Genomic DNA, 19,207 nt, shown 5'->3' on the forward strand with positions numbered 1-19,207 from the left:
TATACAAGTACTAATCAGTGGGGACAGGTGTGCGTAATGAATGTTCCGGAGGGATCCGTGACAGAGTGGCTGCAAACACTCCGATCCCCTATATCATGTCAGCACTGAGGCTTTTTGAACCCGGATTTCTGTCAAAGTGTCTGTCTCCGTGGAAACATGTTTATTTGGTCCACGTGTTATTCTTTAAAAAAATATACATTTTACTATTAATTTATCTTTTTTTTCATTGAATTGTTGGGAAGGGCCCTAAGTTAGCATTTCCCTGTTAGTCTACACCTGTTTACAAAGCACGTGACAAATAACATTTGATTTGATATTACGGGTAGCCATTGGGAAACAATGCAGACAGTGAAATAAAAACAGCTCATGTTTGTGCGGAGCAAGAATCCCAGCAGGTACTGTGTGTGTGTGTGTTTCTATAGTGTGTGTGTGTTTCTATAGTGTGTGTGTTTCTATAGTGTGTGTGTTTCTATAGTGTGTGTGTGTTTCTATAGTGTGTGTGTGTGTGTGTGTTTCTATAGTGTGTGTGTTTCTATAGTGTGTGTGTGTTTCTATAGTGTGTGTGTGTTTCTATAGTGTGTGTGTATGTGTGTTTCTATAGTATGTGTGTTTCTATAATGTGTGTGTTTCTATAGTGTGTGTGTTTCTATAGTGTGTGTGTGTGTGTGTGTGTTTCTATAGTGTGTGTGTTTCTATAGTGTGTGTGTTTCTATAGTGTGTGTGTTTCTATAGTGTGTGTGTTTCTATAGTGTGTGTGTGTGTTTCTATAGTGTGTGTGTGTTTATATAGTGTGTGTGTTTCTATAGTGCATGAGTATGTTCCTCAGAATCCAGCCATGTCAAGACATGTGACATGTATCCCTGATGTCGCATTGTGCCTAACAGAGGAGGCTGGTGGCAGGCGCTATAGGAGTACAGCTCATTGTAATGTCTGGAATGGAATTAATAATGGAAGGAGTCAAACGTGGTTTCCATATGATGTGTTTTATGGAACAGGGCTCCCGAGTGGTGCAGTGGTCTAAGGCACTGCATCTCAGTGGTAGAGGTGTCACTACAGACCCTGGTTCATTTCCAGGCTGTATCACAGCCGGCCGGGATTGGGAGTCCCTTAGGGCGGCGCACAATTGGCCCAACGTCATCCGGGTTTGGCCTGGATAGTGTGTCATTGTAAATAAGAATTTGTTCTTAACTGACTTAGCTCCTCCCACCAGCCTCCTCTGGTGCTGACCAACTGTTTACAATTGGGGAAAAATCTATAAAATGAGGACTCCTAAACAGTAGCTAAGCACTTTCTGTTTGTTTGTCAGAACATTTTTGTCTGGGAAAAGCCACTCCATCTCATTCCCTTCATTGTCTTTCTCTGATTCCACTCTAATGCCACTGTGTTCCCTGTGTCTGAGGAGCAAGAATGACATTCTAAAGGTTATTCTCTCTCGCTTCCTGTTTTTCTATGCCCCCCCTCTGTTACCTTTCTCTTTCATCGACTGCACACGTCGTCTCTCCTTCCCTGCTTATTGCCTCGGCAGGTTACCGCCATCAACACAGCTATGAGCAGGAAGAGGGAGCAGCGTGTTCTCGTCATGGTGGTAGTCATGGTGATGGTGTACCTGATGTGCTGGTTGCCGTATGGGGTCATGGCCTTGCTGGCCACCTTCGGACGCCCTGGCCTGGTCACCCCCGAGGCCAGCATCGTCCCCGCGATCATGGCCAAGACCAGCACGGTCTTCAACCCTGTTATCTATATCTTCATGAACAAGCAGGTGAGATAGATAATCATGCTCATCACTGTTAGAACGGAATGGTCATACTTACAAAATCCTCAGGTTTTTCAGAAATCAAGGTTGTAGGATTCTGGGAATTTCTGGAAAACCTGCGAATTAGGGGAAAGGTTACAGCTTCATAACATAACATAACATTACACCATGGGGTCACCTACATGACTGTCATAACATAACATTACACCATGGGGTCACGTACATCTTCATAACATAACATTACACCATGGGTTCACCTACATTTTTTATTTTTATTTTATTTTACCTTTATTTAACCAGGTAGGCTAGTTGAGAACAAGTTCTCATTTGCAACTGCGACCTGGCCAAGATAAAGCATAGCAATGTGAACAGACAACACAGAGTTACACATGGAGTAAACAATTAACAAGTCAATAACACAGTAGAAAAAAGGGGAGTCTATATACAATGTGTGCAAAAGGCATGAGGTAGGCGAATAATTACAATTTTGCAGATTAGCACTGGAGTGATAAATGATCAGATGGTTATGTACAGGTAGAGATATTGGTGTGCAAAAGAGCAGAAAAGTAAATAAATAAAAACAGTATAAAAACAGTATGGGAATGAGGTAGGTGAAAATGGGTGGGCTATTTACCAATAGACTATGTACAGCAGCAGCGATCGGTTAGTTGCTCAGATAGCTGATGTTTGAAGTTGGTGAGGGAGATAAAAGTCTCCAACTTCAGCGATTTTTGCAATTCGTTCCAGTCACAGGCAGCAGAGTACTGGAACGAAAGGTGGCCAAATGAGGTGTTGGCTTTAGGGATGATCAGTGAGATACACCTGCTGGAGCGCGTGCTACGGATGGGTGTTGCCATCGTGACCAGTGAACTGAGATAAGGCAGAGATTTACCTAGCATGGCCTTGTAGATGACCTGGAGCCAGTGGGTCTGGCGACGAATATGTAGCGAGGGCCAGCCGACTAGAGCATACAAGTCGCAGTGGTGGGTGGTATAAGGTGCTTTAGTGACAAAACGGATGGCACTGTGATAGACTGCATCCAGTTTGCTGAGTAGAGTGTTGGAAGCCATTTTGTAGATGACATCGCCGAAGTCGAGGATCGGTAGGATAGTCAGTTTTACTAGGGTAAGCTTGGCGGCGTGAGTGAAGGAGGCTTTGTTGCGGAATAGAAAGCCGATTCTTGATTTGATTTTCGATTGGAGATGTTTGATATGAGTCTGGAAGGAGAGTTTACAGTCGAGCCAGACACCTAGGTACTTATAGATGTCCACATATTCAAGGTCGGAACCATCCAGGGTGGTGATGCTAGTCGGGCATGCGGGTGCAGGCAGCGATCGGTTGAAAAGCATGCATTTGGTTTTACTAGCGTTTAAGAGCAGTTGGAGGCCAAATTGAAGGAGTGTTGTATGGCATTGAAGCTCGTTTGGAGGTTAGATAGCACATGACTGTCATAACGTAACATTACAACATTGGGTTACCTATATCTTCATAACTAGTTGAGAGAGTCACGCTCGTAATCATCCACATGAATACAAAGTGATAAAAATAGGGTTATCAGTTGACCTTCAGTACACCTTCAGTACATCTTCAGTACATCTTCAGTTGACCTCCAGTAGACCTTCAGTACACTTTCAGTACACATTCAGTTGACCTTCAGTACACCTTCAGTACATCTTCAGTACACCTTCAGTACATCTTCAGTCGACCTTCAGTAGACCTTCAGTACACTTTCAGTACACATTCAGTTGACCTTCAGTACACCTTCAGTACATCTTCAGTACATCTTCAGTACACCTTCAGTACATCTTCAGTCGACCTTCAGTAGACCTTCAGTACACTTTCAGTGCACATTCAGTTGACCTTCAGTACACCTTCAGTATCAAATCAAATGTGTTTATATAACCCTTCTCTCATCAGCTGATATCTCAAAATGCTGTACAGAAACCCAGCCTAAAACCCCAAACAGCAAGCAATGCAGGTGTAGAAGCACGGTGGCTAGGACAAACTCTCTAGAAAGGCCAAAACCTAGGAAGAAACCTAGAGAGGAACCAGGCTATGAGGGGTGGCCAGTCCTCTTCTGGCTGTGCCGGGTGGAGATTATAACAGACCATGGACAAGATGTTCAAATGTTCATAAATGACCAGCATGGTCAAATAATAATAATCCCAGTAGTTGTTGAGGGTGCAGCAAGTCAGCACCTCAGGAGTAAATGTCAGTTGGCTTTTCATAGCCGATAATGAAGAGTATCTCTACCGCTCCTTCTGTCTCTAGAGATTTGAAAACATGTGTTTACATTTCTTTGGGTTTGGTGTCCAAATGAAGGCAACGAAAGGAGCGCGTGTTTAATCGCATGCAGCTCAGATGATTTCTTTCAACAAAGATATAGTATCGTTTTTTTCCAGACAGGTTTAAAAAGACAGCTGTGTAAAATCAAATATATATTTTGGAAACATTTAGATTAAAATTAAATGACTTCACCAATGGATAGAGCAGATTGCTATCGAGCGTGCAAGCTATGTACATGCATTAGACAGACAAGTGTAGTGTAAGGTGTGGAGTAGGACTAACATTTTGCGGGTAAGGAGAGCGCTGGGCATGAAACGCTAGGCATCTTGTTGTTATGACGTGCAATATCTGAATTAGGTCCACAGTATTATACCTACGGAGGAGTGGCTTCTATGGAGGAACTTTCAATGTCTTTGAACTTCAGAGAGTTGGTTTAACTATCGTTGGATCAGAGATACCTATCGTTGGACCAGAGCTAGCCCCTGATCATGACTCTCAGTTCCATTACATTACATAGCCCATCTGTAAATAGCCCATCCAAATACCTCATCCCCATATTGTTTTATTTACTTTTCTTTCTCTTTTGCACACCTCTATTTCCAGTATTTCTACTTGCACATCATCATCTGCTCATCCATCACTCCAGTGTTAATTTGCTAAATTTTAATTACTTCTCTAATATGTCCTATTTATTGCCTTACCTCCTCACACCATTTGCTCACACTGTATATATAATTTTTCTATTGTGTTATTGACTGTGTGTTTGTTTATTCCATGTGTAACTCTGTGTTGTTGTTTGTGTCACACTGCTTTGCTTTATCTTGGCCAGGTCACATGTGTAAATGAGAACCTGTTCTCAGCTAGCCTACCTAGTTAAATAAAGGTGAAATATATATATATATTTTTAAAATTACCACTTTGAGTTTTCAAGAGCTAGACCAGAGCTAGCTAACAAGCTGGCTATCTAATGAGCTGGCTATCTACCGAGCTGGCTAGCTTACGAGCTGGCTATCTAATGAGCTGGCTAGCTTACGAGCTGGCTATCTTAATGAGCTGGCTATCTAACAAGCTTGTGTGTGCAGAGAGGCACCAGAATGAAAATAAAAACACATACCTTTTTTGTAGTTAATAAATCCAATGTGAAACGTGATAACTATAGTCTCCTTAACTAGCATTGATAAAGTGAATCCATTGTTCTCAAGTGAAAAAAAAATCTCTCTCCCTAATTTCTCAATCACGTGTGTAACGTCATTAACTACAGTAGTCTACGCTTGCTTCGGGGGGAGGCAAGTAGCCTACACACACACTGGTAATGGCAGGTAGACACTGGAATTCGTTTCTGAGTGACACTGAGGGATTTGTGTAGAGGCTTTGTTATGTTTTTTGTTTTTTTGTGGATCTGAAGAAAAAAAATCCCAGAACATAAAAGATCGTCATTAACTGATTCCCATGCTTTTAGATTAATGCTTCCTGGAAACAGTGTAGATCACTATCATTCTCAGTTATGGTTCTGTTCCATGAAAAATGTGGTTATTCTCTGGTTTTTGGTTCTTTTCCCTGAACCGGTTCCAACCCTTGTATTGTGTGTGTTATTTTTGAGTTATTATGCTCTTTGGACCAGTGAGTCAAATAAAGGGGTTTTGAACAGTGGTCAGGGCAAGGAAGTGAACTGTCATACAGACAGTTGCTTCAGTATAGCTAAACTGCTGGAGTTGCATGCCTATCAAAGAGGTGATTAATCAAATATCCACAAACACCCAAATAATTGATCAGTACGAATTCTGATATACTATATCCCCCCCACACTGTTTTGTTATCAAATGTATTCCACTCGCGGACAAATAAAGCAGTGTATTTTTGTTGAGTTATTCTGTGAGGAGGTTTTATGTTTGAGCAATACGAGGAATAAATACACAGTGAATAATGAATAACAATGAGTAAAAATAACATGGTTACTGTAAATACAGGGAGTACCAGGTAATAACATGGCTACTGTAAATACAGGGAGTACCAGGTAATAACATGGCTACTGTAAATACAGGGAGTACCAGGTAATAACATGGCTACTGTAAATACAGGGAGTACCAGGTAATAACATGGTTACTGTAAATACAGGGAGTACCAGGTAATAACATGGCTACTGTAAATACAGGGAGTACCAGGTAATAACATGGCTACTGTAAATACAGGGAGTACCAGGTAATAACATGGTTACTGTAAATACAGGGAGTACCAGGTAATAACATGGCTACTGTAAATACAGGGAGTACCAGGTAATAACATGGCTACTGTAAATACAGGGAGTACCAGGTAATAACATGGATACTGTAAATACAGGGAGCACCAGGTAATACCATGGCTACTGTAAATACAGGGAGTACCAGGTAATAACATGGCTACTGTAAATACAGGGAGTACCAGGTAATCACATGGCTACTGTAAATACAGGGAGTACCAAGTAATAACATGGATACTGTAAATACAGGGAGTACCAGGTAATCACATGGCTACTGTAAATACAGGGAGTACCAAGTAATAACATGGATACTGTAAATACAGGGAGCACCAGGTAATACCATGGCTACTGTAAATACAGGGAGTACCAGGTAATAACATGGCTACTGTAAATACAGGGAGTACCAGGTAATAACATGGCTACTGTAAATACAGGGAGTACCAGGTAATACCATGGCTACTGTAAATACAGGGAGTACCAGATAATAACATGGCTACTGTAAATACAGGGAGTACCAGGTAATACCATGGCTACTGTAAATACAGGGAGTACCAGGTAATAACATGGCTACTGTAAATACAGGGAGTACCAGGTAATCACATGGTTACTGTAAATACAGGGAGCACCAGGTAATACCATGGCTACTGTAAATACAGGGAGTACCAGGTAATCACATGGCTACTGTAAATACAGGGAGTACCAGGTAATAACATGGCTACTGTAAATACAGGGAGTACCAGGTAATAACATGGTTACTGTAAATACAGGGAGTACCAGGTAATAACATGGCTACTGTAAATACAGGGAGCACCAGGTAATACCATGGCTACTGTAAATACAGGGAGTACCAGGTAATAACATGGCTACTGTAAATACAGGGAGTACCAGGTAATAACATGGCTACTGTAAATACAGGGAGTACCAGGTAATAACATGGCTACTGTAAATACAGGGAGTACCAGATAATAACATGGCTACTGTAAATACAGGGAGTACCAGGTAATCACATGGCTACTGTAAATACAGGGAGTACCAGGTAATCACATGGCTACTGTAAATACAGGGAGTACCAGGTAATAACATGGCTACTGTATACACAGGGATCACCAGTACCGAACGATGTGCCGGGGTATAAGGTAATTGAGGTAGTTTTGTACAGTGCCTTGCGAAAGTATTCGGCCCCCTTGAACTTTGTGACCTTTTGCCACATTTCAGGCTTCAAACATAACGATATAAAACTGTATTTTTTTGTGAAGAATCAACAACAAGTGGGACACAATCATGAAGTGGAACGACATTTATTGGATATTTCAAACTTTTTTAACAAATCAAAAACTGAAAAATTGGGCTTGCAAAATTATTCAGCCCCTTTACTTTCAGTGCAGCAAACTCTCTCCAGAAGTTCAGTGAGGATCTCTGAATGATCCAATGTTGACCTAAATGACTAATGATGATAAATACAATCCACCTGTGTGTAATCAAGTCTCCGTATAAATGCACCTGCACTTTGATAGTCTCAGAGGTCCGTTAAAAGCGCAGAGAGCATCATGAAGAACAAGGAACACACCAGGCAGGTCCGAGATACTGTTGTGAAGAAGTTTAAAGCCGTATTTGGATACAAAAAGATGTCCCAAGCTTTAAACATCCCAAGGAGCACTGCAAGCGATAATATTGAAATTGAAGGAGTATCAGACCACTGCAAATCTACCAAGACCTGGCCGTCCCTCTAAACTTTCAGCTCATACAAGGAGAAGACTGATCAGAGATGCAGCCAAGAGGCCCATGATCACTCTGGATGAACTGCAGAGATCTACAGCTGAGGTGGGAGACTCTGTCCATAGGACAACAATCAGTCGTATATTGCACAAATCTGGACTTTATGGAAGAGTGGCAAGAAGAAAGCCATTTCTTAAAGATATCCATAAAAAGTGTTGTTTAAAGTTTGCCACAAGCCACCTGGCAGACACATCAAACATGTGGAAGAAGGTGCTCTGGTCAGATGAAACGAAAATTGAACTTTTTGGCAACAATGCAAAACGTTATGTTTGGCATAAAAGCAACACAGCGCATCACCCTGAACACACCATCCCCACTGTCAAACATGGTGGTGGCAGCATCATGGTTTGGGCCTGCTTTTCTTCAGCAGGCCCAGGGAAGATGGTTAAAATTGATGGGAAGATGGATGGAGCCAAATACAGGACCATTCTGGAAGAAAACCTGATGGAGTCTGCAAAAGACCTGAGACTGGGACGGAGATTTGTCTTCCAACAAGACAATGATCCAAAACATAAAGCAAAATCTACAATGGAATGGTTCAAAAATAAACATATCCAGGTGTTAGAAGTCAAAGTCCAGACCTGAATCCAATCGAGAATCTGTGGAAAGAACTGAAAACCGCTGTTCACAAATGCTCTCCATCCAACCTCACTGAGCTCGAGCTGTTTTGCAAGGAGGAATGGGAAAACATTTCAGTCTCTCGATGTGCAAAACTGATAGAGACATACCCCAAGCGACTTACAGCTGTAATCGCAGCAAAAGGTGGCGCTACAAAGCATTAACTTAAGGGGGCTGAATAATTTTGCACGCCCAATTTTTCCGTTTTTGATTTGTTAAAAAAGTTTGAAATATCCAAGAAATGTCGTTCCACTTCATGATTGTGTCCCACTTGTTGTTGATTCTTCACAAAAAAATACAGTTTTATATCTTTATGTTTGAAGCCTGAAATGTGGCAAAAGGTCGCAAAGTTCAAGGGGGCCGAATACTTTCGCAAGGCACTGTACATACAGCTCCATTAACTTTTTCGTATGAGTCCAGCATTGTGTGTATCAAGTGCAACTTTTACTCAACAGTAAAACCCTGGTGTGCACAGTTGAAAGCCCTCTATGTCTTAAATGTAGGTTTATTGCTCACAATTATATGAATGATATAATGCTACATAATGACAGTATGAATGCTCCAATGTCTCATCGTGCCTATTTCAAATCATCCCACCAATGGCTGACCTCAAATACATCCCACCAATGGCTGACCTTAAAGGATGTTTTGAGCCCGCTCATCGGAGACCGGAATGTCCTGTATGTCATTTTCAGTCTTCAATTCCTCCCAGCCCGTAACAATGGAAACTGTGAGTTGAGGCGAGTTGAAGACTAAAAATGCTGTACAGATACAAGTAGCGGTATGTGAATGTCTCACTGAAGACCATCGAAGACAACAGTATGGCACTGTGTATATGGTGAGTACAATTAGCTTCTTCTCTCCCTCTTAGTACAGTGAAGGTGGCCATGGGATATTGCAGATGGAGGATTGTTAAAATGGCTACAAAAACGAGCGTACAGATGCAGGGTCTTCATTTGATCACCCTGTTTCTTTGCAGGAAATGTCCTGCACAGCAGATAATGCAAACTTGTAGTGTATTTGAGGTTTAAAAAGGCTTCTAAAGTCTGTAATTTCCACTTTAAATAATGTCAGACATCAATTGTCCCGACTAAACGTTTATCAAACCCCAACCAGAATGTCCATGAATTATAATCCAAACTATAATTCACATTTCCTTATTGCTCATGAGGTAAGGAAACAAATATCCAAATGATGTTGCTGAACTGTAGCATTTTGTTTAGAGTTGCTACCTTTATAAAGGCCCAGTAAAGGTGCTGCCAAACAAAGTGAAAATAGTCGGCGGTTAATAGAATGAAGCGCTTGAAGCGTTTTAAAGGTTATACATCTGACATTTCTACTGGCAAATCAAACATGTAACATTTCCACCTCAATCACATATCTGTAGTAATGACGGAGAAAAACTGTTGTCCGGCTGTGTACATCTCCCTGCTTTTATGATCAGTTCCTGTCAGCGAGGTCATTCACATTACAACTCTTGAGGGGTTTAGGACACATTTCAGCTGAAGGCATTTCTAGATGTACAACTGACTAGGTACACCCACCCATTTACCATTCCCTTTCTTCCTCAAGTCCTTTCAACAGTTGGCTCACAACAGTTTTTGTGAATAAAATTGTCTATATACACTGGCTATACCAAACATTAGGAACACAGTTTTTGCCTTAAAGAAAAGCCTAAATTTGTCTGGGCACGGACTCTACAAAGCGTTCCACAGGGATGCTGGCCCATGTTGACTCCAATGCTTCCCACAGTTGTGTGAAGTTGGCTGGATGTCCTTTGGGTGGTGGACCGTTCTCGATACACACGAGAAACTGTTGAGTGTGAAAAGCCCAGCAGCGTTGCAGTTCTTGATATAAATCAGTGTGCCTGGAACCTTCTACCATACCCTGTTCAAAGGAACTTAAATATGTTGTCTTTCCCCTTCACCCTCTGAATGGCACACAGACACAATCCATGTCTCAATTGTCTCAAGGCTTAAAAATCCTTCTTTAACCCGTCTCCTCCCCTTCATCTACACGGATTTATGTCGATTTAACAAGTGACATCAATAAGGGATCATAGCTTTCACCTGGTTTCACCTGGTCAGTCTATGTCATGGAAAGAGCAGGTGTTCTTAATGTTTTGTATACTCTGTGTATTTCCTTTAAAATTAGTGTGCAACGCTGTCATCAAGGCAATGTGTGACAATTTTGAAGAATATCAAATATAAATATATATTTTGATTTGTTTAACACTTTTTTTTTGGTTACTACATGATTGTGTTATTTCATAGTTTTGTCTTCAATATTTTTCCAGGATGTAGAAAATAGTCTAAATAAAGAATGAGTATGTGCGGCCAAACCTTTGACTGGTACTGTATATGTACCCATAGATGTAACTCATAAATGCCTCCATGAGCTTAGTTCAATTGTCGTATGCCATCTGAACACAAAATATAAGCTGTTTTACTCCACTGTTTGTAAACAATGTAAGTATAAAGAAATGCCGTATAGCCTCAAAACATTACAAATATGACTTTGACATCATGGACGGTCAGTCATTTTGGGGCAGCAGGTAGCCTAGTGGTTAGAGCGTTGGGCCTGTAACTGAACGGTTGCTGGATTGAATCCCTGAGCTGACAAGGTACATTTCTGTCCTTCTGCCCCTGAACAAGGCAGTTAACCCACTGTTCCACAGTAGTCCGTCATTGTAAAAATAAGTATTTGTTCTTAACTGACTTACACGGTTAAATAAAATAAGTGGGAGTACTCTTTGTTATTGTTTCAATTACTGATTGCCGCTTTAATAAAGATAGTTTTGAATTGAGCCAACATCTGCAGCGTTTACCTTCTATTTACCTTGAATCTCCTTTGTCAACTAGAAGGTTCGGATGGACTCCCGGCCTTATATAAACTGCTGTGTTTGCAGAGCCAGCCTTGGAGCTAACCAACTCCTCCACCCCTCTTCGTGACATACCCCTCAGGTGTTTTTCAACCAGTGCCAATGAAACATTTAGATCTTGCTTCAGTGCACTGAACCAGACCAGAACAGTCAAAGTTCATTACAAACTTTCCCACAACTTCTCTCATTCCACCTATGTATCACAGTTCTTTCCATCCGGGTCTTAGACCCACTATTTGATGTTTCCCCCTATATCACCCATACAGTATTATTGCCTTTTGCTGTCTCATGTTCTGCTTTCCACCTCTCACTCATCTATCCTATCCTCTCCCCAGTAGGGTTTGTGTTTTGACAGCTGACAAAAACCAGGGGATGCTCAACAACAAGATCATAGAGGTTCTATCCACCTCATGCCAGTCTCTAGCCTCTCCGATATGATATCATGAGATGGGGATTGTCTACTTTTGCCAACGTACTGTGGATCTTTGTTACTGTATCTTGGTTTTGTCTGGATTATCACTTCTGTGTGTGTGTGTGTGTGTGTGTGTGTGTGTGTGTGTGTGTGTGTGTGTGTGTGTGTGTGTGTGTGTGTGTGTGTGTGCGTGTGTGCGTGCGGGGGGAGGGGTGTGTGTCTCTGTTTTAGTGATTTCCGTCTGAAGAGGCAACAGTGCCGTAGGGCTCTCTACTTTTTGACTTCTCTTGAGGAAATGTAGTAGACTATAAGTATACATGAAATATGCTGAGTATACTAAGTACACTACGTTTTCTCAAGGGAGGTGACGTCAGTGCCCTTAAGATGGCGGTACAGGACGGGAGGGTTGTGAAAGTTCAGCCTGGGCCATAGGATGTTTCTACTAAGGTCTCTGTCTCCATCTGAATGTGTGTATGCCTGGAATAAAAACAAACCAATGGCCTAATTGTTATGCTTTTAAAACGGGTTCTGGAGTGTTTTAATAATTCAATCTGTCTGCTTTCAATAAATTAAATATCTGAGCTGTGAGTTTTTTTTAACTTTGGAGTGAAACGTGAGATAGATCATCTGTAGTTTCCTGATCACTGTGGGTTTTAAATATAGATGGCGTGTTCATGCAGAATCCAATCTATTTCTGTTGATAGGCAGAAGCATATGCAGAAAAGTACCTTACACCTACGGTAAAATATGATGGTGGATCTTTGATGTTATGGGTCTATATTGCTTCCACGGGTCCTTGGGGCCCTTATTAAGGTCAACAGCATCATGAACTTTACCCAGTACCAGGACATTTTAGCCAAAAACTTGGTTGTCTCTGCCAGGAAGCTGAAACTTGGCCGGAGGTGGATATTCCAGCAAGAAAATAACCCCAAGCACACATTCAAATCCACAAAGAAATGGTTAATTTAGTACAAAATAAACATTTTGCAATGGCCATCTCAGTCTCCGGACTTGAACCCTATTGAAAACCTGTGGTTTGAATGAAAGAGGGCAGTCCATAAGCACAGACGAAGGATATCAAGGATCTGGAAAGATTCTGTATGGATGAATGTTCTAAAATCCCTCCCAACATGTTTTCCGATGTCATAAAACATTTTAGAATAAGGCTCAGTGTTGTTACCCTCGCAAGGGGAGGGTGCTGCAAACAGGGTGGTTTTTTTTGAGAATACAATATAGTTCAGTATTATTTAATGTATACAATATTTTTTGCTAATCTTTATCAAGGGTGCCAATAATTATAGACCTGACTCCATCTAGTCCATTATTGCAATCATTGCTCATCTCTCTGGGACGGGACTATGATGTAGTGGTTAGGGTACGGGTGAGAAAATAAGTCTCTGTTGTCCTCTTACCTCAGCAGGCTTTTTCCATTTAAGGTCACCAGTACCTCACATTAGCAAACACTTATCCAATTGAAAAAGCTGAAATTGTTCCATTCTTGATTGAGAATGTAATTAATTCAGCATTTAATTCCATTTGGGAAATGCACAAATAATTAGTGTCTCTCAGCTTTGTTCCACATGAAAAGGAAACGAAGGTCTCCAATCAGACGGCTCTGAATTGCTCGTAATTATCGACCATTGCACTTCTCAAGAGAAAGAGAGCGGGAGTCATGTGTCACGGAGCGAATTAATTTCCCTGGTGAGAAAGGCTCAACTTGTATGGACCCCTTGTTTGTCAGCAGGAAGTTGGAGAGTTTATGTGATTGTGCCCGCAGAGATGTGATTTTGTAGCTCAGTTGGTAGGGCATGGCGCTTGTAACCACAGAGTAGTGGGTTCGATTGCCGGGACCACCCATACGTAAAATGTATGCACGCATGACTGTATGCTAAATGGTATATATTAACCTCAAGCAGGTACACTTGTATCTCTAAGTAGTCTTCGTGGAGTTGGGGTAGGTAATAACTTGAAGTAGGTACATTAGTAAATGGTCCTTAAACCTTAACACTGCTGTTTGCAATGAATAAAGGCTAATGATAGTACATACATCATTTGTTTTCCCCATTTTAAGAAAGGCCATGACTGGATGTGTTTTCTAGCCTGACCATTCCTTAGTGGTTCAATCTGATAATACACAGCCAACAGATTATCTACTGTCTCTGCATCCTTCTGTTTGTCCGTCTGCATGTTGGGTGTGTGTTTGGACGTGGGCGCGTGTGTGTGTGTGCACTGGTATGCCAGTTCCACAGGTGTTTCCGAGCGCTGCTGAGGTGCCAAGAGCCTCAGCGGGGTTCCAGCCTCAGGAACTCCTCCAAGGCACTGCCCAAAGCCACCCGAGGCAGTGCCCGCAAAACCAACCAACACAACTTAACTTTCATGGTTACCTCCCTTGGGCAGCCCACCAGCGACGTCCCCCAGCTGGGGAATGCAACCCTGGACTCAGCCGCCCCTGCTTACTCTGACATGGTCAGGCCCACCATTGTGTCACTAGTGGCCCACTACAACGGCGTTCTGGGGCGAACAGGGGTTACAACCCCTAGGAACCAATTACAGGGAGGGGAGGAGAATCCAGAGGAGTCATCAAAGTGGATTTAGTGCTGTCAGTATGATGGACAGCAGGCTATAAAATCTGAATGCCTCCGGACTCTTTGGAAGGGGAGCCGCAGGAGCTGCTAGTGCATCTTGAGGGAGGACATCAATCTGTCTGGGTCTGCACAAGCTTATACATTCTGTCGCCGTTTACTAGCTCAAATACGCCTATGGACCGAGAGTGGGGAGAGAATGGTGCGAAGAACCCCAATTTATTTTGTGCAATTTGTAATGTTTTGTAAAATATATTAGTTCCATGACATGTCGATGTGATTTCACCCCCTGTCAGTGTACCTTTATAGTGCAAAAAAACAGAGAGAGATGAAGAGTGTATTTTTGTACTGAGCGGAGATTGGAGTCACAGATTGAGGGAACTCAAGTATTGTATTTCAAGTATTTTCAGGAGACATGTTTCAAAGGTGTGAAGATGACAAAGTGCTCAGAAAAAAAAACGAAAAAAAACCCACAAAAGGTAACGAGGAAATTGAACTGTTAATGAATTCTGAGCATTGATCAATTGCTGTATTACATTTTCTATCAAATATTTTAAATTGGTTTCATCACTCGACACTTAAAACGTATTCAACTGTATCTAGTCACACGTTACTTGTTGTATATCATTTGTCATAAACATAGGTAGCATGTCTGATATGTATATTTCTTCATTTTATGTAAATATGCAAAAAAGTACATAAAACGACTTAAAACGTATCACCAGGTGATAAAATGTGGAGGCTGGAGGTCCAGGGTTAGAAAAAAGGGTTCCAAAAAGGTTCTTTGGTTGTCTTACACCAAACTTGGCATGATCATCAATTTCACAGTATTATTCCAACTTCATAGTGTGAAAATCAAGTTTTTTAAAATTGCACTGGGCCTTTAAACAACTTGACAGCATTATGATACAATAGTTTGTTTCTTTTCATGTGAAATATGATTGCAGATTTTATGATTTAGGCCTACGATTAGCTAGGTGTCGAGACAGAATGTGTCTTACTGTAGTGTACATGGTTAGATATCAACCCACTGAATTAGAATTGCTAACGTTAACATGGGCGTTACTCGCCACCCATCATCTTGATTGGTAATCAGCAATTACCCTTTTTATCACTACCACTACATCCCTGGTTACATTTCTTTTTTATCACTACCACTACATCCCTGGTTACATTTCTTTTTTATCACTACCACTACATCCCTGGTTACATTTCTTTTTTATCACTACCACTACATCCCTGGTTACATTTCTTTTTTATCACTACCACTACATCCCTGGTTACATTTCTTTTTATCACTACCACTACATCCCTGGTTACATTTCTTTTTATCACTACCACTACATCCCTGGTTACATTTCTTTTTTATCACTACCACTACATCCCTGGTTACATTTCTTTTTTATCACTACCACTACATCCCTGGTTACATTTCTTTTTATCACTACCACTACATCCCTGGTTACATTTCCTTTTTATCACTACCACTACATCCCTGGTTACATTTCTTTTTATCACTACCACTACATCCCTGGTTACATTTCTTTTTTATCACTACCACTACATCCCTGGTTACATTTCTTTTTATCACTACCACTACATCCCCTGGTTACATTTCTTTTTTATCACTACCACTACATCCCTGGTTACATTTCTTTTATCACTACCACTACATCCCTGGTTACATTTCTTTTTATCACTACCACTACATCCCTGGTTACATTTCCCTTTTTTCTTTTATCACTATCACTACCACTACATCCCTGGTTACATTTCCCTTTTTTCTTTTTTATCACTACCACTACATCCCTGGTTACATTTCTTTTTATCACTACCACTACATCCCTGGTTACATTTCTTTTTATCACTACCACTACATCCCTGGTTACATTTCTTTTTTATCACTACCACTACATCCCTGGTTACATTTCTTTTTTATCACTACCACTACATCCCTGGTTACATTTCTTTTTTATCACTACCACTACATCCCTGGTTACATTTCTTTTTTATCACTACCACTACATCCCTGGTTACATTTCTTTTTTATCACTACCACTACATCCCTGGTTACATTTCTTTTTTATCACTACCACTACATCCCTGGTTACATTTCTTTTTGCCAGTTTGTGTTACCCACATTTGGTCAAAACGAGGGACTTCCTGGTTAAGCCTATAATGACGTGAAATGATTGTAGTACACTTCTGTCGTATTGTAAAATGCTTCAAACAACGCAGGCCTCATCTATATAAAAACAAAATACTTTGAAGTTATCATTTAAAAGGTCTGACAGTAATTACCTGGAAATTATACAGTGATAATATATGAATTACTGCTAGCTACTTGTACTGCTAGCTAGTTTGTTTACTTTGACTAATTGGTCTAATTTGAATATCAGTTTAAGTACAAACTATGAAAATAATCACGTTTACATCATACCCAATTGGGTCTGAAGAATGACAAAGTGCACGGCTTGTTATGACGGCACAAAGAGGAAGTAGAGGAGTCGTTAAGAGCATGTGATCATATGAGTTTTACTATTACTGGCCTTGAGCCTTACATCATTTACTGTAGATGTTGCACCCCAACTTTTGAGGTTATGCCCAGTGCTTCTGGTGGAAATTAAAATGTGGATTGGCGCAGCAGTAAGGAAGCCCAATGGCCCACTTCATGTATAGTGAGTGCAGTATGAACAAAGCACACTTTCTGAATTATTTTCATTTTAACTGGAGCACATTGTTGTTCAAATCTGAAATATATATATTTTTTAAATGTAGCCTTTATTTAACTAGACAAGTCAGTTAACTTATTTACAATGAGCTGACAGGTGTCCCACATTTGCATATTGTTTGAAATGTGTTTGTTTGCTTAAAATCAGAGAAGTTGATGTTACACCATTTAAAAAAAATATTAACAATAGAATGGTTATGTAGGAGTTATTAAATGCTTGAATTGACCAGGGTGAATATGTGTAACCATTTGTAGTGGAATGTTATCTCACTGGGGGGGAAAAGAATGCATTCAACACTGTACATAGATGTGTCCTTAACTAACTGACCACAGAGACAGTTGACTATGGACTGTATGACTGTATGTTTGTCTTATAAATAAATAAATGGACAGACCAGTTACAGTACTTAAATAATGTGACAACAAAGTGAGAAGAATTTCATACTGTTTTGACGGTTGCGGTTTAATAAAGTTTATTTTTATTTTTAAAAAATGTCTTCTGTTGTTGATGTATTCTGTACAGAGCTGCTGTACACACTGGGCCCAATGAAAGTACAAACAAGTATCTGATAACTGTAAAATAAAGTTATATAGAGGTGTTACACAATATGCAGACCAATGATAATAAGGTAGCATTATCTGAGCTGGAACGACCCATAGGGCAGAAGCCTATCTCTGTAGTGTGAGGTATCTTGATGAAAAGTACACCCCCCTGGACAGATCTAGTCTATCACAAGGCCTTACACCCCCCAATCTATCTCCTTAGTGCCAAGTAGAGAGGCATCAGGTCCTTTAGAGTCTTCGGTATGACTTGACCAAGGATTAAACCCCCAACCTTCCAATCTCAGGGCAGACACTCTAACCACAAGGTCGCTGAGTAGTGCCAACTTTTAAATTACACTGTTACGGTAGTAATAGTCATTCAGACACCTTTTTTTCACTTTTCCTCCCTTCCACGTATGACTACCTGGTCAAGAAGGCCATTTGAAAGCTTTAGGTAAGGGCTAGGTTACAGGTAGTAACCTACGTAGTTTCTGACCTTGGATCCACTTAACAGCCCGGCTCTACGTAGTTTCTGACCTTAGATCCACTCAACAGCCCGGCTCTACGTAGTTTCTGACCTTAGATCCACTCAACAGCCCGGCTCTACGTAGTTTCTGACCTTAGATCCACTCAACAGCCCGGCTCTACGTAGTTTCTGACCTTAGATCCACTCAACAGCCCGGCTCTACGTAGTTTCTGACCTTGGACCCACTTAACAGCCCGGCTCTACGTAGTTTCTGACCTTGGATCCACTTAACAGCCCGGCTCTACGTAGTTTCTGACCTTGGACCCACTCAACAGGCAGCTCAAGAGTTAACACACCCAGTAAAGTTTATTTAAACACACTGAGGAAGATGAACATGGGGATGAAAAGTGGGAATGGTAGTGGTATTGTAACAGAGGTAATGAATACATACATACCCAATGAATACACCCAGGCACAAATGCACAGATACAAAATCTTAGAGAATAGGGAATGTATAGATTGTATATGCCACCTGCAGCGTATTACATCCCACAGTAAACTCAGAGGGACAACAGTAGTAACTAACTACGAAGAACAATATACTAATGTCACACAACTCCATTTGGGCCCGCACATAATCTCGCCAGTCCAGAGATTTACACCTTCCTGATATTGAGTTGCATCCCCTTTAGTCCTCAGAACAGTCTCAATTCGTCAGGGCATGAACTCCACAAGGTGTCGAAAGCATTCCACAGGGATGCTGGTCCATGTTGACTCCTATGCTTCCCACAGTTGTGTGAAGTTGGCTGGATGTCCTTTGGGTGGTGGACTGTTCTTGATACACATGGGAAACTGTCGAGTGTGGAAAAAAACAGCAGCATTGCAGTTCATGACACATTCAAACCGATGTGCCTGGCACCTAT

General features: G+C 41.0%; 1 protein-coding gene across 1 annotated transcript in view; it reads left to right on the forward strand.

Annotated features, from left to right (window-relative positions):
- Positions 1-16,128, forward strand: part of LOC118394406 (pinopsin-like) — a 66,586-nt gene extending 50,458 nt beyond the window's left edge. The window contains exons 3-4 of the mRNA XM_035787583.2: positions 1,526-1,759; positions 14,204-16,128. Coding sequence (XP_035643476.2) covers positions 1,526-1,759; positions 14,204-14,557 — 588 coding nt within the window. The 3' untranslated portion in view covers positions 14,558-16,128. The remainder of the gene's footprint in view (positions 1-1,525; positions 1,760-14,203) is intronic.
- Positions 16,129-19,207: the final 3,079 nt, after the last annotated feature.

Source organism: Oncorhynchus keta, chromosome 15 (genome assembly GCF_023373465.1).
Source record: "Oncorhynchus keta strain PuntledgeMale-10-30-2019 chromosome 15, Oket_V2, whole genome shotgun sequence".
NCBI lineage: Eukaryota > Metazoa > Chordata > Actinopteri > Salmoniformes > Salmonidae > Oncorhynchus > Oncorhynchus keta.